This window comes from Pundamilia nyererei, unplaced genomic scaffold, assembly GCF_000239375.1.
Source record: "Pundamilia nyererei isolate P.nyererei 1_Seehausen unplaced genomic scaffold, PunNye1.0 scaffold00054, whole genome shotgun sequence".
NCBI classification, from domain to species: Eukaryota; Metazoa; Chordata; class Actinopteri; order Cichliformes; family Cichlidae; genus Pundamilia; species Pundamilia nyererei.
The window spans coordinates 1,160,628-1,185,378 of record NW_005187455.1 but is presented as its reverse complement, the minus strand read 5'-3'; the positions used below and the strand labels follow the sequence as shown (position 1 = coordinate 1,185,378).

The 24,751-nt window shown below is 39.2% G+C and overlaps 1 protein-coding gene across 2 annotated transcripts; it reads left to right on the top strand.

Annotated features, from left to right (window-relative positions):
• wipf1b (WAS/WASL interacting protein family, member 1b) lies at nt 1–23,770 on the top strand. Of its 2 annotated transcripts, XM_005733682.1 has the most exons (10): nt 1–177; nt 6,349–6,456; nt 17,993–18,101; nt 19,023–19,152; nt 19,328–19,471; nt 19,568–20,342; nt 21,638–21,738; nt 21,904–22,080; nt 22,590–22,703; nt 23,654–23,770. In XM_005733682.1, the coding sequence occupies exons 3-10, from the start codon at nt 18,039–18,041 to the stop codon at nt 23,704–23,706; spliced, it is 1,557 nt and encodes a 518-aa protein (XP_005733739.1). In that variant the 5' UTR covers nt 1–177; nt 6,349–6,456; nt 17,993–18,038; the 3' UTR covers nt 23,707–23,770. The 2 variants fall into 2 exon arrangements, with proteins under 2 accessions (XP_005733739.1, XP_005733740.1); XM_005733683.1 differs by lacking the exon at nt 6,349–6,456.
• Nucleotides 23,771–24,751: the final 981 nt, after the last annotated feature.

Genomic DNA, 24,751 nt, shown 5'->3' with positions numbered 1-24,751 from the left:
TCAACCCACTGTGCACAAGGCTCTGGATGAGGCGAGTGTGGCAGGGCTGTCTGTCTGCCTGCCAGCCCTCTGCAGACTTCAGGATTGGCTGCGTAGCGGTCCTCAACATCAACCATAGTGTGTTGACGGTCGATGGAAGATTACATCGGCCGTGGACAGCAATTCGGTCTTGCAGAGGTAAGTTAAGCAAACATTGTCTTAAATTTCGTTGAAGTTTTGCTTTTGTGTGATTGTGTGGAGAAAATAAAAAGCTTCACTTAAGCGGAAACCGTGACAGACGAGTTCGCTGTACAAGCAGAAAGAAGGAGAATTGTCATCTTTCCGAAAGCAGCTGGGAATGATTTGAGCAGAGATGGAAACAACTGTTTATTTCAAGATCAGAAGAGTAGTTTACACGCTTAAAATACGACTTTAAGGCACTTGCGGGGATCTGGCTGGGACTTTGGGCACAGGCCAGGGTTTTTTTCCTTCTTCATTCCACCCACAAATAGTGCTCAGTGTTGGTTTCTGTTAAAACTTCCGATTTTTCATAGATCATGAAGATGTAGCTCGTCTCTCTTACAGTTAAGCTACACATAAGGCATGCGTTTCGTGTTGCGTAATTGTAAAGAGAGCTACAGGCGTGCGGGGACGGGCTGCAATGTTGGGTTTTATTTTCAAAGAGCCTTGTAAAAAGCAGGGGCCACTTGTGGCAACACACACACACATACAAAAATGCACTTGACTACAGCTGCACAGAAGAGATATTAGGCTGAAAGCGTATAACGCGAGTTTGTGTGCGTCCACAACCTGTTTGGCAAGCAGTATCTCTGCATGCACTTACACAGACAGATTCATAAACCCGAGCTAGTACTGTAAACGTTTAGTTTATAAGGCTACTTACTTTGAATGGAGGAATGGCGACAACACATTAATCAAATGGGGAACACAGTACTGCTTCCCTTCTCTGCAAGGCCTGGAGAGTCACCTTCACAGTTTAGCAGCCACTTTATCTGACATTTCTTAGCTCCAGTCTGACTTGCATGGCTTTATCAGTAGTTTAAATCAGTTGACTTTTTCTTTCTTTCCACTGTGTAGCTTTTCTTGATATTGTGTAATATCTCACCTGTTACTGTTGTTCAAAAAACTTTACGTTTTGGTGCCTGGGTAGATAACTTTTTTCAGATATGGGGAGTCGGCAAACATGCTGGTATAGTTCGGGACACTTGACACTAAAAGGAACACTTGTAAATTAACCAAGTATACATTTCGTTCTGAATGGTGTGAAATTGACTTGAATTCAGTTTTCCGTACTGAAGCACTACTGAAATGCTATTTGTGCATTTGTCAATATGTAGCCACTTCTTAATTCTTATATCCTCAGTGTATTAATTCACCAAACCTCCTGGTTTGTCCCAGACCTCTCTCACTTTATTTACTTAATTGCATAATGTATTCAGAGCATTAGTGCACCAGTAGCTCCAGGGATGATGATCCAGTGTGAACTGTGCATTTCATCAAAGCAATGTCTAGAAGGACAAAAGAATAGAGTAGGCTGTAAGTATCTGGGATCTCAATGACTCATTTTATTACCAAAAAAAAAAAAAGGTTTTAAATGTCTCTTTTAGAGGGGATGATGTTGTCGTGTTGTTCCTGGAACTATGGCACCTATAGAGATTTGTTTCTTCCATTAGGAAGTTTTGTTAATTTAAGATTATTAGAGATGCTTTTAAACTGAAACCATTACCATACAAGCACTCATTGAGCTTTGTTCCATCCTCAGTAAGAAGCAGGCTTTATTGCTCATAAGTAGAGCCTCTTGAAATCTGCAGTGAAGTCAAGTATCCTTAACTGGGGAAATGGACTGTATTCTTGTAATTACTTTTAACTGAGGACAGTTTAGAGCACTTTACATTTACCTATGCTGCAAGAGCGCCTGTATCAGCTACTGGGATAATGTTTGGATACATTGTGGGGGCTCAGGGTTAGGATTATGTGTCTTGACCTTTAGTATCTTGCTGAAAGTTACTTGACTGCGTGAGTGAGGATGACTAGAAGTGGTGCTTTTTGGGATCCTTAAACTTGGAAAAAAATCCAATACTTTCACGTCAGTGCCATCACATCTTCTTTGACTTGACCTTTTCAAGCTTTGTCTATTAAGCGGCCTAATAAGGTAGCTGTGTGTAAATATGTGGTGTTCCTGTGTAACCTTATTTTGGACTGAACCTGTTACTTCTCTGGATTACAACCTTCAAAAAGAGCAGCACTGTGTAGAAAGTTTTGTTCTACTTTATGTCCGGGTTTCATTAAAATCGTTTGAGGTTTTGGTCATTGCACAACAGAGGGCAGCCTCGTGAGTGTGCTCATATCGCCCCCGGTTGTATTTCATTCATGTGCCTCGTCACAGAACTAGTATTAGCTCAGAGTTCTTTTCATTCCACAGTGCGCAGTGGGCCGAACCCAGCGTCAGTTAGGAAGCGAGGAGCTTCCACTTCTGTCATCTCCTAAAATAACTCAGAAAAGACATGTTCTAAGAAACATCATACCATTTCCTTCTATGAAGGCTATGATGTGAAAAGAAATGCACCACTGTTCAGATGCATTTGTGTAGCATGTGCGGGTAGTAGTAAAACCAAAAAACTTGTTTTTTGTGCTCTGCTCGGTTTCCTGTCTAAAGCATGTGATTCTGGCACCACTGTGTCCGTCCAGTACTGAAATTCATGACCATGTGCTTCATGTGCCATTAATGTAACCAGCCAATGCTATAAACAGGCACAGTCACAAATGAAACAATGATTTATGTGGTCAGGAAATGCCAGAGTGGTTAAATTCCAACGCTTGATTAGTATTCCTCCATTTCAGTGTCCCTATTCATTCTGGTACTCTACATTTTTCCCAACTGCATATCAATCATGGGATAATTATTTTAACTTAACAGATGTACAAGTTAAAGTGTTTCTTCAAATAAGCATTAGCTGTTGCATATTTTCCGATGTTTCACACTATTGAAGCATTTAAGTGACACAATTGTGTCATCTCTGTTTAACCTACACTATATGAGTCATATGCGGTCTGATGTGTGATCACAAAACATCTAAAGTGACTGAGTGGCCTGCAGGCAAGTTCCACTAACACTCATGTGACTGTGACATACAGCAAAGGATGAGTCTCTTCTCTTCTCTTCTCTTCTCTTCTCTTCTCTTCTCTTCTCTTCTCTTCTCTTCTCTTCTCTTCTCTTCTCTTCTCTTCTCTTCAGCCTAATGAGTCTAATAACAGTGTTTGATGTTTGCATCTATATTAATACCATATTTGAGGTTGTGTGTTGAGATGCAAAAAAAATCAATACGCATTTGAACCCAATGACATTCCTTCCTGAACTCTATTGAGACTTCCCTGTGTGTAATATATAGACTATATAGACAATATAGACTGCAAGCCGTATTATCACATTAATACCACACTTTTTGTGCACTAGGCTGCTGTGTAGTAGATTTATATGCTGCTGCTTTACACCAACACCTGCCTTTATTTTGTCATATTACATTTTTACAACTGAAAAAAACCCCCACTCTGGAACCGATAGACTTATCCATGTTTGTATTGGTGATGCACTGCCAACATATTCCCCTTACATATATAAGTGCTGATACCTCAGCCAACCCACCAACCCTGGGTTGACTTACTGAGTTGTGTTACCATTCAGCCTGACAAAAGAAGTATAAATGAACCTAGATACATGTTTCCAAAGATAAGGAAAATATATCTTGGGTATGTTGAACTTGCTTTATAGTACATGCTTTAGGTGTGGTTGTGATGTCAATGGTAACAAAGAGGAAATACTGAGACACAACTCCGCTCAGACTGTGAATCTGATAGGGCTGAATATGCCCGAGACACAACAAGAGTGCCTGCTGTGGTTGTGAAGACTACAGAGATGGTGTGTAACCTTTTCAAACTCTTATTACAGTATATTACAGGAGCACTTATATATATATAAATATATAGAAATGTGACACTTAAGTTAATTTAAAATTTGACATGCCACAACAAATACATCAGCATTTCAGGTAGAAGCCTGTGGCAATTTTGGCATATGGAGTCATCCACTTGCTGTTACGAGCTAGACAAAAAGATTGATAGCTCTCTCATATCTGTTAGTTTAAGATCAAGCTACAACCAGCACCGACTTAGCTTAGTACGGAGTGGAAACAGGGAAACGGTTATCTTTGCTTTGTCATAACAGAACTCACCCACAAACACCTGACTAATGAAAACGTGTCTGGTATGAAACAGTGCAGACAGCCTCTGTTCTATAGGGAGGTATAAGAACAAAAATGTGACTCTGTTCCTTTAAAGATGCATTTTCCTAGATTATTTTTGAGATTTACTACAGTTGCAGCCCAAACTGCTGATGCTGCAGTGACTAAACACTGCAACATGATGTAATGGGAAAACATCTTAGACATAGTGTTGGTGCATAGCAAAAAATAACCCGTGCATTTCCAAAAAAGTCACACACTGAAAGATACTTAATACTTAATGTCTGGATTCAAAGCTTTAAGACTGTTTAATTTTAGCAGGATCTGTGCAGAATGAGTAAAAATACACTAATACACACTGCATGCTAAAGTATTGTAATGTAAATCACCATGCTATTGCTAGGGATGCATTTAAGCAGGGCTAGAAAACATGGAAGGATTTTGCTGTTGATCTCTTAAAGGTTAATGTTCTTGTGTTTCAGAATGTTTCGAGGAGATATAGAGGGATGTTTGTTTTTTGAATGCTTGCTTCATTCTCAGTCATTTATCAGTCCCATCACCTGCAATGACTGTGTTTAAATCTGTGTTTGCTTTGTTTGGGTGAGTGATGATTTAACAGAATAGGCATTTCTTTGATGGATTAGCCAGTTGCAACAGTCTCCGTTAAGGGAAACAGTGGCCTTTTATATGGTTAACTGAAGTAACTACCCAGACGTGTTTTTTCCCCTCACTGGAGACTCGATTCTGGTAAAGAAAAACAGCTGAGTACATGAGAATAAGCCAAGGTGTCTCCTTAAGACGCTGCTCTGTTGCTGTAGTTGGATGGAAAGCGGAGACATGAGGGAGAGTATTGAAGTGCAGCTGACGGTGGCTTGGCAGACCGCCTCTGACTGTGTGGTGAAGCAGGAAGTTTGACACTGAGAGCACAGGAAGCGTCTGCTGTGGAGCTATGCTAACCTTTATGTCCAGCCACATTATGGGCTGGAATCAATCAATTCACTTTCAGTTAAATAACAGCTGCACCTGATATTCTGTCATTAAAAAGCAGGAAATATATATATATATATATATATTGTGTGTGTGTGTATATGTATATGACACAGTCATGTCCCAATCACCACACAGCAGCTGAAGAGACCAAATTGTAGCAAAAAAGAAAATGTTTTGGTGTCATCACTAGGCTTCAGTTTGCAGGATGCAAAAAGACTGACAAAGATGTTAATGTTCCTAGCTGGTTCATCTCAGTACTCACTTGACTCTACTGCACTCAGGTGTTGCATACCAAAGAGCTGTTAATTTTATAAAATATATAAAAAATGTCTCTTGATAATAGTGTAACATCTATTTATCAATTAGTGAAATTGGCCATTAAGGCCACCTTTAGAAGCTTAGAGCTTAAACAGTCGCACAAAATAACACTGCCTTTCTATGTAAAGAAGTATCGAAATCTGGTTGTGCAGGAAGGTCACTGCAACCAAATAGGTCATCACATCTTGTAAACTGAGTGAAGAGCAAGCGAGCGAGGGAGCGCTAATTCCTCTTCTCTGAGGTTTCACCTTTTTTATAGTCGCTGTTTGTTTCACACACAGTGTGCAGATGATCTTTACTTGAAAAGAACGTCCTTTAAAACATGAATTGCAATGCTGATGAACTACTGCATTTAACTTTTAAAAGTATAATATATTATAGATACATTACTTCTAAAAACTCTAGAAGGACCTTGTTGTGCTAGATTATATAACAAAAAATAACTTTGCATATTTCTTCTTATTTAGTGAATTTTGCTGCCTCAGTGTACGATTGCATTCTAATGATATTGCTGGACTCCTACCTGGATGAATAACCTCCACAGAGGTCAGATATTTGCTGGATTTCTATTGGCCCAGACTTCTTTTTAAACTCCAGCTCCCCTCCCCCTCCACCAGGTGGGGGAACTGAAAAGAGGAAGTGGTGCACGCTGTATGTATGCTCTGTATGTGTTTAAGAGGGACTTCTCTGAATATGTGATATGCAACTTTAGAGGAAGTGGAATCAAGAAGTCCTACTTGGTAATGAATGTGTGTTGAAGACTTTTAGATGCTACTAATCTTCCGTTTTTTTCCGTTTTCAGCTGTATGTGGCTGCTGTTCGCATTTTGCCTTTTTATGAGGAATGAGCTAAGGTGCTTTTTCTACTGTCTACTGAATATACTGCTGATTCTTCTATGGACACAGATTGAGTAAGTCCATTCACTTCTATGTTCTTTCCACTGTTTTGCTTCACATTAAAAAAAAAGACTCTAAATCAGCCTGAAGTCTGTTGTTAACCTGGCGGCCCCTTTTTTGGAGTAGTTTAGTTGAAGTTATGAGCTAAAAAATAATTTGTTCCTATGGTGAGGAAGTTTGAGGGCAAAGCCCAGTCTTGGTTAAAGCCAGCTGAGCATCCGTTAGAATTCATTTCCTGGATTCTTTTAGTAATGTGAAAGTACATTGCATTGAGAAACTAGATAAAACAAATACATTAGGTAATGAATGCTGACTTTTTACAACATAACACTCAAAGTTTAGGTTCTTCAAAAGCAATTAGATGGATAAACATAACACATTGACTTCCTGGAGTTGTTAAGCCCACATTAGCAGACTTGCTATATTGTACATGATGATGATCTCACCGGGCCCCATTTAGCTCTAGCTTATTGTGGTCTTTCGCTGTCTTAAGCCTGGTCTTCACCGTAACAGGTGAGTTACTTAGTATGCTGCAGATTCAGCATACCAGATCAATTTCTTTGCCCTGAAAAGGTCTTTATTAGGTTTGGATTTATGTTCAAGAATATCATGTTTAACAAGGATATTAGTTTTGATGCATTTAACTGAATCTGAGCACAAAGAAATTGAAACAGCAGTACAACAACACAGTAGTTCAGCTGGCAATAATTATTAAGGCAATAGCATAACAGAAACACCACCAATATGCAGTCACATGCTTTCAATGCTATTTTCCGGTGTATTCTTTGCATTAGCCTTATTTTGTTTCAGCTCATTGAGCTGTGACTCAGGAGCCTACATTTGTATTTGCAAACTACAAATGGGCCTTTCTGCTCTTTGAGGATTAATGATCATTGTGAGTTTATATTCACAGTAATCCTCAAAATTCTAGCAAAAGATAGATATGCATGCCTACATCTTAGATTATCATTATTATTATTATTGATTTTTTTTGCACCACGTAGCTTGACTGTCAATTCAGTATGTTATACAAGAACATTATATATAATAATATAATGTTTCTCCTACTTCCCTGTTATATTTTCTAACATATGTTGTTAGAAAGTATCCAACTGTTTTTGAGTTTCATCTTCACTTGTGTGGTCATCTCCTATCTGAGTCTTTTGTGCATGATCTGTTTTTAAATGACATGCTGCTGCCCAAACAGTGTCTCTGGAGTCTATATAGCCTTGAGGTGACTGTTGTGATTTGGAACTATATAATTAAATATAAACTGAAACATAATAACTACATGTCCAGTTACTTTGAAAGCCCTTGCAATCTGGCTGTTGTGTTAAAAGAGGTCTTTGAATAACCAACTCTGTGGGTAGTTATAGAATGTACCATCAATTTAAAAAACATAATTTTTTTTATTTAAAAGGACTGTATTGAATCATCCTTCAGCCTGCTTCAGAAAAAACACACATGATGAATCGTAAAACAAAATCTTTGAATGGTAGCCAAAGTCAAGGTAAATACATTGTCTTTTTTGTAGGAAGTGGTGTAGGTATGGAGGAAAACCAGAAAAAATGGTAAAAGTGGTTAGAAATCACATCACGTCGCCGAGTGGTTTCATATGCCTGTCCAGTCTATATTTGTCTTATGTGAATTTTGTGCAATAACCTTTTTTTCCTTTTCTGCTTAAATGTTGTCTGTCCATATTTCAATGCACGTCAGGGGAAAAACACAAATCCACAATACTTACAATAACGTTTTTTGAAGAAAAACTTAGGTGTTTTTTTTGTTGTTGTTGGAGGAAGACACATTCCCATCACAAACTATTTTCAGCTTTTAATTCTATTTTGGAGAAATGTTTGAGAGGTAAAATTACCCTGCTGAGTCGAAGACTAAAACAGCAGCAATGGAACCACATCTGTCAACATTCAGCTGGTGTGTGTGTCAGCGGGTGTGTGTATGTGAACACACCACAGGATGTTAGCTTAGCCACTCAGCACTGTTTCTGCTTAGTGTCAGACACATTTATTACTACCCTGGGCTTCTTGTAAAGTGTATAATATTACAGTTTTCCTGCAGCTCATGTTTAAAATCACCTCACATTCGGATCCTTTTGGAATTGGCATCAAATTTTTTGTTCGATTTCCAATGCATGAAAATGTTAAAATAGTAATTTGTAGTTATAGAGTTAAAAATTTTGAAATACACAAAATGTGTCTGATTTGTCTTATCGTTTATGGTAACTACTACTGAACCTGTTTGCAGCTTGGGTGGAGTTGAATGAAAAGTGATTGCAGGCTTCCCCTTAATGATAAGCCCGCTTCCACCCAACATGACCCCTTTGAAATTATTACACATGCTTATACTGACAAACAGCTTTTTAAAAAATAGCTTATACACAGTCTTCCACATTTCTTTACTTACATATGAATGTAGAATCAATCTTTGGAAAAGTTACTATTTTGGCCATTCATCTGCACGTAATCAAAATGTTGAAGTCAGTTTGAGATAAAATCAGCTTTTATTTATTTATTTATTTTTTGCCTGTCCCTGTGTGGGATTGTCAATATTTGTCAATGCCATTTCCATAGAGAAGCACTGTCCACCCTCCCACCCTGCAAGCATAATGCATGGCACAAACGCAAAAAACACAACAGCTCTTATCAACATTACAGATGGAGAGAAACGCACACTGGGGAGTTCACTTCCCACGTGCAGGAAAAGAATAACAAACAATGTATGTAATAACAGTAAGGGAGCCTTGTTCACATACAGTGATGAATGACTTTTGGCTCACGGTAACGGTGAATACAAGTGGATGGATACCAGAATACCAGCTATATTATCAAGTCATTAAATGGTCCTTGTTTCTTCTTTACTTGTTTCTTTTTGTCTTTGTGCTAACCTGTTTGTTCTTGTATACGTGTAAAACCGAAGTGCAATTTGTGGAAAGAAAAAAATAACAAAAGGGGGGCGGATTCCTGCTCTAATTCACGAACCACAGCGTTCCTGTATGCTCTGAAGCCTGATAGTGTTTTTTGTTACTGCTGTGCATCTAACATTTGTGAACTCTAAATAATCAAGTTTAGAGCTTGAAAATAAAATCACAGCATTTACAATATTGTGATATATTTTTTGTAATTAATCATTATGCACAATATTCTAAATGCCATAATTTCTTTTCAGACATTCACCATCGCATGCAATAATGTAAATGCTTTAAGATGCCAGAATTAAATTTCCCTTCCACTTAGCTAATTCCACTTAGCTATTTGGCTAGTTGTGCCATTTAACTTTAATAGTGAGTGAATATGAAATAATGTCAAAATACAGGAGTGCAAATTTCTAAGCTCCATAAGAAAACGCTCAGCTTTGATGATGGACTTTCTGGCTTTCATGTGGAGCATGTCATGTCACCCCTCTTTTATCCAGAAAGGGACAGAGGTGATTCTGTTCGATTAACTGAGAACAGTAGTAGACTTCTGAAGTCTAAAAGTTAATGTGTTAATGTATGTGAATTTACTCTATAATGTTATTTTTACAGTACCAGGCTTTAACTGTGAATGATGCAGTGAATCACAGTCAGATTAGGGTTATTCTTGCCACACAGAAGTGTGGCTGCTCCTTTGTATCTGCACATCATAGCTCCATCGCTTATGAAGCCAACAACCTGTGCACGTTAACGTTTTTTCAGAGACACCCTTTAGAACAAGAGTTTTCAACTTTGGGATATCACAAACAGCAACCCCGAGGTATAACGGCTATTTAACAAGTTGTAAAGAAAAGCTGCAGATCTGATCTTTGTAGAGAATTATTGCTGATCAGGCACATTTTAGACTCAGCAGCCTCTTTGATCAGAAATATTTTTTAGAATTTTTGTGACGTTCCTATGAAATTTGACACTCTGAATCCTTTTAATTTCTCTTTTCATTAGATAGCTTTCTTGTTGAAATGGCAACACTATTATGGCGGTATAATAAAAAGTCCAAATGGTATGGGAGTTAGATGGTCCTGTATATGCAGTGCCATCTCTTCTGTTTACAGACCACAAGCACTCAAAGTCAATTTCTAATTGTATTGTGGTTTGCGACATAGACTATTTGAAGATATAGTGCTAAAAATCAGAGGGTTTGTGGGGGTTGTATTCCTACGAGCCGTAATACATATTTTTGCAAAGGCTGTAGCATGTAGACTGGGGGGTCTGCCCATCCATTTTCACAAAACAGACAGAGATACAATCCCTCTGCTTTCTCTCTTTATGAATAGACACTTCTCGCTAAATTCAAAGAGGTTAGATGTGTGAGCATGTATGTCAGTTTGTATGTGCATGCACGTGTGCACAAGTGTGTATGCACGTGAGTCATGTGTGTTGGTTCAGTGCAAAGATGCCAAGATGAAAGTATAATGGGGCCGATTAAATTTAATGTGTTAGTGGGAAAACACTTTGACTGGCATTCGGTTACCGATAACTCATTGCAGCAAGCCCAGCCAGTGGTGCTTTGGGGACACATAGACGTGACTTAATAAGCTACCAAAATGTGATGTTTCCATTTTAGGGAGCCTTCAGTCGGTAAAATGCATCAAGTTAGCGAGTCACCAAGCAATGAAATGTGGAGATCTTAACAAAAGAACAAACTTTGTTCTTCTTCAGGGTAGCAGTCACAAAGTCTGTGCTTTGTAATATGAATTTGTGTATGTATGATTTTACTTAAGCAGTAAATCTAATGAGGATGTGGAGCACAGGGGGTTCAGTGGTGGGATGAAGAAGCCTTTTTATGACCATTTGTAAACTGAAGCACATGTTAGAGGTTGAGTCTGTGTTTTCATGGAGTCTCTTCAAAGTCCCTCAAATCTTCCTCCCTGCTTCTCCCTTCTTGCTCCTCTCTGTTTGTCAAAGGAACCATTGTGAAGTGCTTTGCTAATATTAGGTTATGTGTGAATAAGAGAGAGGGAGAGAAGTTTTGAAGCGCATTTTACCATTTCATCACACAAGCCTGTTTCCTTTGGGGAAGTTGATGTCTTTCTGCAGTTAGTCAGAGCTGTTTCAGCATTATTTAAAAATGCAGCTAGCACACAGCTCATAATGCAAATTAATTCTTGTTTTGTTGTTGTCACCTTAAATAACTTACATGCTCACTTTCAACTATATAAAACCAGAAAGGTGGTTTTAACCACAGCTTCACTCCCTTGCCAACACACGAGAGTGGATGGATTGTGCATTGAACACAATGACCAGTTGTCAGCAGTGAATGCACCCAACAATTAACTGCACTCTTCAGATATTGCACCAACTGACATTACACGAACTGTGTACTAGGGAACTGGCAGGTGGAAAATCATTCAACTATGTCGGAAATTTGCATTCTCAAATGCATTCTGTCAGGTAATCAGGGTTCAATGCATGTGTGAAAAATGTCTTTGGTAATCCTGACGCTCACTTACCAGTCTTCTATCTGCAGTTGTATCAGTGTAATTTCATCACTGGGAGAGGAAATGAGTTGATGCAGCAGTCTTGGTATTTGGCAACTTAGCCATATTTGGAGAAAATTTACTACAGATAAAAGCAAGATCAGACATCCCTTGGTTGTTAGTCCTTTACTGATTACCAGGATATCATGAATTAACCTCTTGCTAGTAATCTAATCCTTGCGCTGTCTACTGTGATTTCAATGTTATTTTTTTTCTTTATGTAGCATCAAATCACAACAGCAGTCACCTCAATTGTAAAGCAAAGACCCCACAATAATACACAGAAAAGGAATGCCTTAAAATAGCATTCTTTGTAATGTCTTTGAGGGGAATTAGGGGACTTCTCTAGCTTCAAAAATAAATCTGTTGTATAAAAGTCTATAGACCAATAGGCTTAGGGGCTCACTCATGAGTTTCAAATCTTTTTGAATACTGCATAATGTTTATTGTATGATTGCAGGTTGTATGAGCATAAAATCACACAGTTTACCAGACATTTAATTTCAGTTTCTTGAGTTTTTCAGTCTCATCCAACCCTCATCACAGCCAAACGCCAAGATGGATGAGGCTTCACAGCAGGACTTCACTAAGCACTAGTAGAAATCACAGTTGTGTCTCTCTCATACAATGTCTGGTGGTAACTCAAAAAATGAATTGAATTTAATAATTCTGTGGGGTTGGCTTGGGCCAGCTTCATCTTATCAAGACAACTTGGACAATTCTATGTTTCAAAATTTATGGGAGCAGTTTGTTCAAGCATGCCTGTGCCCCAGTGCACAAATCAAGGTCCCTAAAGGCATGGGCTGGGTGCCTTTAGAGACCTTGATTGTGGAAGAACTTCATTGGGTCGCACAGAGTGCTGACCTCTACCGCACCGTACACCTTTGGGACACATTAGATTGCAAGTCAGGCCCTGTTCTACAACATCATTATCTGTCCTCAAAATGCTTGGGAATTCTGGATGAATGAGTAAAAATTCCCACACACATACTCCAAAATTTTGCTGAAAGCCTACCCGGAAGAGTAACGGCCTTTATAACTGCAAAAGTTACTCCACCTATTTAAAGTGGATTGTCCTAAAAGGTTGTGTAGAAGTGTAGGTGGCTTCGTACCTTTTGTCTATGTATAATTTCTATGATTATCATCTACTTGTACCACAGTAGAAAGCGCAAGGATAAATTATATTGCAAGTATCAGGATATAATGCTTGTCTTCAAAGCCAAATACATTGCTACTGTAAGAGGAAAACTCGTTTAAAACAAATATATATGTCATTACTAACACGTTAGTTTTTCCTGTGTATCAGTGTTGACAGAGCTACTCTGTGATCACAGAGGTTAGGTAAGCTCGGGCACAGTAGGCAAGAGGTCTTTCACAATCTTCAAAAACACCCCACACGAACTGATACATTATATTTCCAAATAAATGTTATACACTGAATTTTTCAACTCTGTAGTTTTTAAAACAGAAATATTTAGGAATTGGTGAACATCTTTGTGCACCAACACACAATTTTCTTCTAAATCCTCTCTTTACTCTTCACCGAATCTGTATTCTTATTACTGCTAAATATGACTAACGAATGTATGAAAGGAATTGCAAATGAGAAGTTTCCAATTTCTGAGTGACTTAATTACTTGAGGTGGTGTGATATACAAGCCCTGACACTGATGCATGTTTACGGTACATGCTGTCCTCTTTAGACTCTGTTCTCACTCAGTGTTTTATCGTTTGTTTCTGCAGCATTTACAGGCTTTTTCTTGCTCTACATTGAGAAATAACTGCCTAATGTTTCAACTTCTTACTAATAATCATGTTGAATATTATTGTTATTGTTTTTTTGCTATAAACATGTTCTTTTGTCCCTGTAACAGATATACAGTTGTTATAATGGAAGTAAATTTGTATGACATTTGCTGTATCCCTATAACAACCCCAGTACGAGATGGGGATCATTTTTGAAGACCCATGTATGCCTTAAAATAAGATTTGTGTTGCTAGCTTTAGGAAGCAGACAAAATCTAAACTTCGCTTTTCGCTGTTTTGAGACACTGAGAGCAACAAAGGACGCAGGGACCAGTGAGACTGGGCGATAGGGAAAGAGCATTGAGTGAAACTGTCCGAGACTGAGAAAAGAAGGCTGATAGTTCATGCAAGGGTGAACACGAAGGCACAAAAAAGGAGGAACACGGGGGTTATACACACATGCAGGGTGTGTGTGTGGAGTTGGGGTGTGGTTTGGCGATTCACAGTTGAGAGAAAGAAAATGAGGTAGGAGAATATCAAAATGATGCGTGGCTGCGATGTAGAGGCATCGGATGGCAACCGGATGGCTGCGGTTCTCGAGGCGCATCGTGACTTCCTGTTTGTCAGCAGCATACAGGAAGTAAGAGGCCCCTTGAGGATGGTCTTTTTTTATGCGTGCAAATAAAAATGAAGTGAGAACGTCAGGTGTGTATTTTTGTGAGATGAAACTGTTGATATGGATAAATACAAGTGAAAGTTAGTCAATAAGGTTAAATGCCTTTTGCCTACTGTACGTGGCCTCGCCTAACCTCTGTGATTAGAGTAGTTATGTTGACACTGGTAAACAGACAAACCAATGAGTTTGTTTGTTATTTGCATTCAGACTAGTTTGCCATTATGATAGCAATGGATTAGGCTTAGAAAATAAATATTATATTATTTATATATTCATCTTTGGAGTAAATCAGTAATCACAACCCTGCCTTGATTGCTTCATGGCTTTTTTTTACATCAACCTTTTTTATCAAACGGGTAATTTAAACTATCCACTCAGATATCGACTCAGAAGTCTTGTTCATTTTCAGTTTATTTGGGGAAGTGTCAAATGTGAGTGACGCACTGGGTTTCTGACACCTTCCTGACATCATTTTCTCTGGTAGTAAACAAGTCTTACTCTTTACTGGAATCTTAGTCCTTTTCTCATAGGGTGAAATGTGACTGGTGACATGGCCACTTGCATTGGTGTAGTGTTCTGGATACATTGCATTACAGACAGGGATTGCATTTATTTGCCTCATCGATGAGAGTTTACATTCAAGAGATCCAATTGAAAAGAACTTTTAAACTTAAGCACATAATGATGGAGATCCAGCTCATTATTTTTGTTTTTCTTTGCCATCCTTATGACACAGTTACTGTTATACAAACAGACAACTGTACTGAACATTTCTATCTGACTTAACTCTTGAAATGCAGGTAAACCAGTATACTTGCATAACTACACGTCAGCGGTCACATAAAATAATCTTAGATTCAGTTAGATACATTGGTATCTTGTGATAGGTTAAGAAAAACTGAATCTCTCCCTCGTGAAAAACAACGCATAGTGGATGCTTGAAGCAAATGAGTTTAGCAAGTTCATAGTTCTGCCTGATGTTAGAACAGAAAGCTGCTGCTGCACAGCTTCATGGACATGAGAATCAGTGGTCTGCAGCTGTTTCTACATCAGCCATGTTCAGTTTGTCCTTAAGCTGCATGCATTCACTATTCACGTACTGTTTTTCTTTCCCCTATTTTCTTCTCAGTGGAAAAGAGCAATGGTAATGAGAATAATAGCAGCTAATACATTATCACAGTCACAGGATGGTGTGTTAATCATCAGTATTTTATTATAAGCATTATAAACTCTTGGACTTCCCATTGGCATTTACACAGAATGAGCCCTTGTAACATTGTCTTCTGGCTTTGTAAAAATAAACTCTTTATATAGATTTACAACACTTTTTGAAGCTGTGGTTACAGGAACTGAACACTCAAGTTCCTTAGTGATGAAACTTTTACTGTCAGTTTGCCGTTGTATGTGAGATCGATATCAACTGATTTGTTGTTATGACCTGCTACTCCTCATATTTCTGGAAAAAAATATTTCCTTCTCGAGCGATCTTGTCTCCGTCGTTTACTTTCAGTTCCTCCAAGAATTCAACATAGCATAAATAGATGACATTATAGTGCAAAGGGTGATACATTTTCCAGTCAGAACCACTTTTATTAGTAATGTTTAGTTAAAAAAAGACTCGACTAAAGAGGAAGTCATATCATAGAGAGCCTTTGCTGCTGTCTTTGCAGTTGCTGGACTCCCCCACTGATTTGTACAGCAGGCTAAAACCCAAGTGGAGCTCAGATGTAGTGAACGAGCACCACCACGATAAATGATTGTGATGTTGTGCGATCCCTGCCAGTCAAACAAAGTAACCTACAGTTTTTGTTTTTTTTGTATTCTGCATATTTTCAGACTTCTCACCAAATTTAAGGAAATGAAAGTAACTTTCTTTAGCCACTGTTTTTTGTGTGCAAAATATATAGACGCATGCACTTCAGTGCAGTCAACTCATAGTATCTACTGTACTTGTCATTAGATAAACTACAGCTTAAAATACTTTAAAAAGGATTTCCTTGTGGTATTTTTCTCTTCCGATAAACAGTTATTAGCATCCATATGTAGTTCTATCAATCCCTGCTAGTCTGTGCTAGAGAAATGATCATCAGAGTGTGCTTTTGCTGTCTGGCACGAACATAATGAGAACTGTTACTTCCACACCAACATTTTGTAGTTAAACCTTTTGGTTTGTAGAAACTAGTTGAGGAAGTCAGAGAGTAACTCACAACACAATGCTATCACATCAAAGCTATTTATAATGTTGCGTTCCTGTGATATTTGAAACACGAAACAGTTATCTGTAATCTACACACATAAGCCACACTATTAGGTACACCTCGCTACGTATTATATAGTTGTGGCAAATTTGTCAGATGCACATCCAAGATGCAAATCTTCTGTTCCACAACATCCCAAAGGTGCACTGTTGGATTGAAATCTGATGACTGTGAAATACATTTGAATACAGTGAACTCACTGCCATATTCAAGCAGCCAGTCTGAGATGATTTGAAATGTGTCATCCTGCTGGACGCAGCCATCAGTGGCTGGATGGACAATAGCAGGTTGGCTGTGAAGTTTAAACAATGCTCAGTTGGTACTAAGGCTCTAAATGTGTACCACCAACCTGAACCACTGGCCAGATTGGATCCATGCTTTCATGTTGGTGAAATTCTGACTCTACCATTTGAATGTCATGGCAGAAATTAAGACTCATCAGACTAGGTAACTTGTTTCCGATATTCATTCATGCAATTTCGATGAATTCGTATGAATCCTCAGTTTCCTTTTTTTAGCTGACCTGAGTGGCAACAGGCGTGGCCTTCTAGCCCATGTGCTTCAAGGCTTGCTGTTAATTTAAAGATCCTCTTCTGCTTAACTTGGTTTGTAAAGAGTTCTTATTTGAGTTACTGTTGCCCTTGCATCAGCTCAAAGCAGTCTGGCCCTGGCATCAAGAAGGCATTTTCTCCCAGAGGACTGCTGCTCACTGGAAACTTTCTCTTTAGGACCATTCTCTATAAACTCTAGAGATAAACTCTTGTATGGGAAAGTCATAGTAGTTCATAGGTTTGTGAAATACTCAGACCAACCGGTCTGGGACCAGCTGCCATGCCAAATTCAAAGTCACTTAAATCACCTTTATCACTCAATCAGATGCTTCATTTGAACTCCAGCTGGTCATCTGTTTCATGTCTACATGCCTTAATGCTTCGAGTTGCTGCCATGTGATTGGCTGATTAGATTTTTATGTTAATGGGCAGTTGAACACGTGTACCTAACAAACTGGCGAGTAAGTGTATCACAAAAACCGTGTAACTGAAGGAGGAAAAAAATGTCCCTAAAAAGGCAAAAAGCAATGGCAATCACTGCATTGTGATGTCAGCAGCATACAGCATTTTTGTCACTATTTTTGTGATTCAGTTTTGTTTGCCGTCTGCCATTTTTTTACTGTCTCTACCATCCTGTGGTGGAGTCATGAATAATATAGTCATCAGAAAAGCCTTTAATTGATAAACAAATTGTAAGAGGAAACACAAATGTACTGCAGTGCAAGCATCCTGCCTCATCCCTAATGGGACACTGGGATGCTTTAAGAATGCAGTCTTCTGCTTAAGAGGTCCAAACATAATTCAACATCAGCTTGTTTTCCCTGTTTTTCAAGAATGTCTGTGATCTGTATTCCAGGGTGCGGCATCCAGTGCAGATAGAGTAAAACAGAGGAAAGCAGAAGATGCCAGGACCACCTCCACCACCGCCACCTCCAGCAGCTCCCCCTCCTCCGACTTTTGCTCATGTGAGTTTTTGTTTTCATTTATCTAAATCAAGCCAGATCTGTTGCTCTGTTCTACTGAGCTAGAGACATCTTGTGGCCATATAATGTCATAACAAATCTTTTTTTTTTTTTTGTTATTTTTCATTCATAGTTTCATCTACATGGCCTGTCACTTTAAAGTTGAAGTAATTTAAGAAATGACAGTTTTCTCTTTCTTTCACTGACTGTTTATCCATCTCTTTATAAAATGCTATAAACTAATGTAGTGTTGAAAAGCTTGCTCTAGAAATCTAAAAGCTTACAATTGACTAGGTACCCTGCCAAAAATGAAAGAAATGTCAACATTTTAATCACATCCTCAATGTAATAGATTGACCTTACCTCTTTGAGCATTTAGAAGCAACAGCATCTTCACCGTTTCACACTGAAGAATATGTGTTGGAGCTTTTTTTTTATTATTTCAAAAGGAAAATGCTATTTAATTTCCAGAAATTAGTCTTTTGTGACAGACGAAAAGACCACCCACTTTGAGGCATTTGACTGGTTGAAGGCATGGCAGATAGCAATCAGCAGTGATGCGACCAGCAGAAAATGGGCAGTGTAATTTCTGCCAAGAATTTGAAGGGAAAAGAAAGCTTAAATATGTATTGAACACTGGGTAATAATGAACAGTATCATCCTTTGCTGAGTTGCATTGTCCAGTAATATCTGAAAAAGAAGTGCAGGCATGTTCAAAACAACAATATTAATGTTAGATGTATTGTAAATCCCTTAATCAAAAATTAAAATAACTTGTAACCTTGATTTTAACCACTAACATTTTGCTTTAATGTTAATTTAATGACATCTTTTTCCAATTAAGCATAACTAATTACAATTACATGTATTTCTCAATTTGCTAGTGGCTTCCCAAGGCTGACAGTGTTTGTGTGTCTTTTTCAGGCCAACACAGAAAAACCAAATCTAAGCCGTTCAGAGCAGCATGGAAGGAGTGCTCTTTTGTCTGATATTGGTAAAGGAGCCAGACTAAAGAAAACTGTTACAAATGACCGCAGTGCACCCGTATTTGACAGTAAGTTGATGTCATTTCAGTGACTATTTCAGTTATGATTGCAAAGGAGAAATAATGGGAGTTAGTCATATTAACTAAGTCACAAGTAATGAGGAAATAATATGATTCAGTAATGAATGTCCTCCAAATGTCGCAAGAATGATTAACTCAATATTTGTTTGTTTTTTTCTATCAGAACCCAAAGGAGGAGGAGGAGGTGGGGGAGGAGGAGGAGGCGGGGGAGGAGGAGGTGGTGGTGGTGGGGCTCCTGCTGGCTTAGGAGGCCTGTTTGCGGGTGGGATGCCAAAACTGAGATCTGCAGCGAACAGAGACTCCAATGGTAAAAAAAAAAAAAAAATGATACAAAACAATGACAAACAACAAAGAAAATTTTGTGCAATCTCGTAGTTTATTTTTCCGTTTTGTTCTCTGTCAGACTCGGGACCCAGCCGAGGACCCATTCTCCCACCTGGAGGCCGATCCGGTGGCCCAAGCCCTTTTGGTGGTGGTGGCCCAAGCCCTTTTGGTGGTGGTGGCCCAAGCCCTTTTGGTGGTGGTGGAAGCCCTAGCGGCGGACCACCTAGACTTCCAGGAACCCCTGCTGGTGGCCGTAGCAGTGCCCCTGATCTTCCCAAGGGCCGCCCAGGTTTTCCATCCAGGCAAGACTCTCCAGGAGGTGCTCCTCCTCCCGTACCCAACACACCTCGACCTGCTCAGTCCTTCCCATCTCGTGGGGGCCCACCTCCACCATCACTCCCCACAGGACCAAGGCCGGGCCATGGATCTCCATCTGGACCACCAAGCATTCCATCAGGGAGGCACGGCCCTCTTCCTCCGCCACCAGGAGGTTCCACACCAGGCCCTCGAACAAGCTTCTCCTCGCCTCCTCCACCTTCAAATAGCAGCAGACCTCCCTTACCACCTGCTCCAGGAGGGAGGCCCCCACTTCCTGATGATCGACCGCCACCACCACCTGCCCCTGGAGGACACCGGCCATCCATACCACGTGACATGCCGCCACCTCCTCCTCCTTCAGTCAACTCCAAACCTTCTCCATCTGTTGCTTCTTCCTCACCTTCGCGTCCCACACCCGGTGGGGGTGCACCTCCTCTTCCACCAGGACGTCCAGGGCCTCCTTCCTTACCTCCCACCCCAGGAGGAGGTGATGACCCCTCACCTCGTCTACCCCAAAGAAACAGCTCGCTCAACAGGTACTGACAAAGTTTTATCTGATATGCCACCTGAAATCTGTTAAATCTTAATGGATGACTGCAAGAAATAAGAAATGCAGCGGTGCATTTCTTATCAGACAATGTGAGCATGGTATCTACTTTGGTCGACATATCAGAGTTTGCATAGATTCAAATCTAATAGCTGTTCTATGATGCTGCAGTTCACACTTCATGCAAAGGAACCAGTAGCTTCCTTAAAAAGGCCACTCGCAGTTTGAAAACTTAAGTTGAATGTTGATAAAATCTTTTTTTTTCTCGAATTTAATTTGGCTTTAAACTAAGAGGTTTCCTAGTCTAGTCACAGTCTAAAACATACATACCACTAAGCACTTACTCTAGCTTTGGAAGGTTCCTGTTGCTACTGAGGTGGGAAACCTACTGTTAAATTAGGTGTTTGCTTTGCTATTAAGCAGTAGGTAATCGTCCCAAACCACAAAATAAATGACAAACAGATAAAGCAAAATTAAGTACACAATAAAACAGCAAACTTGCAAATTGCAAGGAAAAATAAAAATAAAGCTAAACTACCTGTCCACACCAAAAAACACAAAATGTGTGTATCTATAAAAAAAGTTAAGTCTACCCTACCCCTCAGCTTTCAGGATGATCTGATATCGTCGTGTTGGTGTTTTTGCTGGAACAACATAGCAAATGTTGCTCCAGGATCAACATTGCAAGTGACCAATCACATTGTTGTGACGTTATTCTTTTGCGCGCCAAGCCATTCGTGCATTTATGAAATTCCAATGTTGCAAGGACAATATCAATTCTGCTTAGTGTTTATTAAAGGGTTAGGGTTAGGTAAAAGTATGATGTCACAACATTCTGATTGGTCACTTGCAATGTTGATCCTGGAACAACATTTACTATGTTGATCTGGGAACAACACCAACACGACAATATCAGATTGTGCCAGGTTTCATCTCTTAGCTAAACTCCACCTGGTGTCTGCTTACAACATTGGCTGATTTAACAGATGGCATTCAAACATTGCTAACTGTGGAGAACAGAAGGAGAGGTGCACACAGCAACATCCAAGTTTGTTTAACTAAAATGGCAAAAGTGACTGGGGTGCAAATCTGAAAGAAGAGCGATTAGTGCTTGATGCTCTATGAAGTTAAATCTGTATGTCGTATTTCAGATATGCAGTTTAATCCTCAAGGTTTTAAATGAGTGTGCACAATGATTTATATTTCCTAAGGGATGTGTGCTTAAAAAATAGGGATACTTTAAAAAGGATTAACATAGATTAATATTAAATTTATCTTCGCCAGCCATAGTCCAGCACCACCACCTACCCGGTCAGGACCTCTCCCTCCTCCTCCAAATGAGAGACCACCAGCTCTTGGAAGGAACCAGTCATCAGTACGCTCGGGTAAAAAAGAGCTCACCTGTTAATTGAACTATGAATTACTGCAGCATTCTAATTTTATATTAGACATATTTATGATATAGCATGCCCATTAACATCAAAAGTTACTGGATTTTATGCCACTTTGGATCATTTAACATCCTATTGTTTTTTTCTCCCGCTCCAAAGGCCCTCTACCTCCTCCACCTCCTGCAGGTCGACCTATGGGACGGCCAGGCCCAGAGCCCCCTCGTGGTGGACCCGGAGGCAGGCCTCCCCTTCCTCCTGACAGGCCGGGAACAGGAGGTGGGTTTCCTCCACCACCACCCATGGGGAATGGTTTCCAAAACCACAACCAAATACAAGGTGAGAAAAACCTTTAATATGTCATTAAGGTTTATTTGAGTAGTCTATAAAATAATTTTGCTACTTTATGGCAAGAAGATGCAAAAATAAAGAGGAAAATAGCACTGAAGTATGTCGAGTCTGTTTAAGGAACAACAATAAAATCCTAAAACCAGCACGTAAGCCCATGTGTACCAGTGGTTACTTTCCAAACAGAAGAGGCTAACTCTGACTTCTAAAGGACTTTTTCAGACGATATCCTTCAGCACTGTTTTTAAGACGTAAAGTCTGTTATGTTCAGTTATGGCAAAAGAACTCACTCACCTCCGCTGGAGTTGTTTTTACTCCTTTAACCAAAGTAGTAAGATTGTAAAACGAGTTTACAGGGATCCATTTTTTAAAATTACATTTTTAGTCATGTTTCATCCAATTCTAAACAAATACAATATCCTTTATACATATACTGTCATAAAGCTAAGTCATTCTCCTGGAGAAATTAACACTGACACCTTCATTCTTTCCATTAATAGATGAGTGGGAGGGTCGGTTCAATTTTCACCCAGTGTCAGACCTTCCTCCACCTGAGCCCTATGTGCACTCCCAGAAGACCTACCCCAGTAAGCTTGGCAAAAATGAAAGCAAAGGTGAGTTCTGCATGTTATCTGCACTCAGCATCGTTAGATGATCTTCATGCAGTTTTCAGTTTGCTTAGTAACCTGTTAAAGACACTGACAGACCAGTGCATAACATTACATATTTTAACATTACTTTGGACATGAGCCACTTGATCCACAGTCCTTTACAGCACAAAAAACATCAGAAAAAAGGAAAGAATACATCCATCCATCCATCCATCCATCCATTCGCTACCGCTTATCCTTTTCAGGGTCGCGGGGGGCGCTGGAGCCTATCCCAGCTGTCATAGGGAAAGAATACAAAACAGGAAAAAGTGATGCTGATTATAACATTACAAATTAACGATATATTATTGATTTAATATATTCAATGTGAGATTATAATCAAAGCAAAGTAGTTTATCAGCATTCCTTTTTGGTTTGTAAATTACTTCTGATGAACTGACATCTGACATTGTAGCTCCTCATTTCAGCCCAGGCCACGTTCTGGTATCAGTCCTAATTGTGTTGTCTGTGGCCTATTACTACTAGCCTCAACATTAATTTATCTCTCTTATAATCGTCTGCAGTACTTTTCCGACGTTTGACAATAACTCCCATTTGACTCCCAACATCAAAGTTTGCTGTCCCTCCCAGTTCATTACTTTGCTTTTGTAATCTTCTTTTCAACAATCAATCAATGTCCCAACTGTAAAATGTCACAACATTCAGTTTAGTTCTGTTAAGTCTTTCTGGCTATAATCAGACTACCCTACAATCTTTAAGCATTTGTGCACCATTAAATTAAAAATATTGAACTCACTAAAGATTTTGGTTGATATTTACATTATATTAGTCCAAACTTCCAAACAAGTGGGAAAACTGTTGATCTGGCTTGTCAGACACTGCCATCTGGTGGAGGAAAACATGCTCTGTTACTAAAGAAAGCACTAACTTTCTGTGTCTTTGATTCTTTGCAGGTTCTGGTAAAAAGGAAAGAGGAGCACCTCCTCTTCCTCCTATACCCAGGTGAAGATAAGATGGAAGCTATCGCAACACTTGGAACTACCCCCTTTGTCTACCTGCCCTATTTGTCTTTTTTGTTGCGCTCATTGTGCTTTGACCTGCAGCATGTAGTTCAAGTAAGAACTGCAACATGTAAGATGGACCTGAAATACAGTTGTCCAAAAAAAGGACAAACTCACAATGTGGAGTTTACATCATGTGCCTCTGTAACAGCAGAATGACACATTAAATGACCAAAGCATGTTTATATTTTGGTACATTTTGTCTAGGTTTACAACCATGCTGTTTTATTTGGGTGTCCTGAGTCATAGCTGCCTCATGAGCAACAGTGGTTTCATGACCCTTTATGCACATCGACTTTATTCCAATAACTTATTTAGTCTTTGCTTCCAATGTTTGGATTGCATAAACTGCTTGCTAGTTATTCCATTCTTATCGACCAACCAGTTACACTTTTGAAAAGGAATAGAAAAGCATACTTGACAAATGTGGCATGTAGCACATGTGACTTTCTGGGACTATTTATGGATTAAAACGGATTAAAAATCTTATGACTATATTTTAGTTCCAGGATTGTTGTGTAGTGCAAGGCTTCTTATGCAATCAGTCATCTTATACAAGTGTTGAAAAGCTGCAAGCTGTTATTTTATGAACCAGTGTTTCCCTAGTGCCTTTTCTATTCATGATTATACTTAAGGTTACTTAAAGGAATTAGCTAGGGATGCCTTTTGTGCCTTATGATGCTTATGCCTCATCTATTTGTTAAGTTGGAACAACTCTGGTGATGTCAGTGTTGAAACAGAAGCATTGACTACCAGATCATTTAGAACAGAGGTTTTCAAAGTGGGGTTCAGGAACCTTAGGGAGTCCACAACTTAAAGGTCCACAAAATAATTTTCTTTAAAGAATGTGGTATGACTGAAAATTGCATACGTACATACAGGGACCATTGGCGCAACTACAAAAAGCATCATTCCCACATTATCAATAAAACAGTTAGAACATCAGTACTATATCAGCGTGTCATACTTACATAGACCTAGACATGGAAC

Coding starts and splice junctions, on each gene's coding strand:
- wipf1b (XM_005733683.1), top strand. CDS start 18,039: ATGCCAGGACCACCTCCACCACCGCCACCTCCAGCAGCTCCCCCTCCT. Junction 18,102..19,022: donor CTCCTCCGACTTTTGCTCAT/GTGAGTTTTTGT, acceptor TGTCTTTTTCAG/GCCAACACAGAAAAACCAAA. Junction 21,739..21,903: donor CCAGTCATCAGTACGCTCGG/GTAAAAAAGAGC, acceptor CCCGCTCCAAAG/GCCCTCTACCTCCTCCACCT.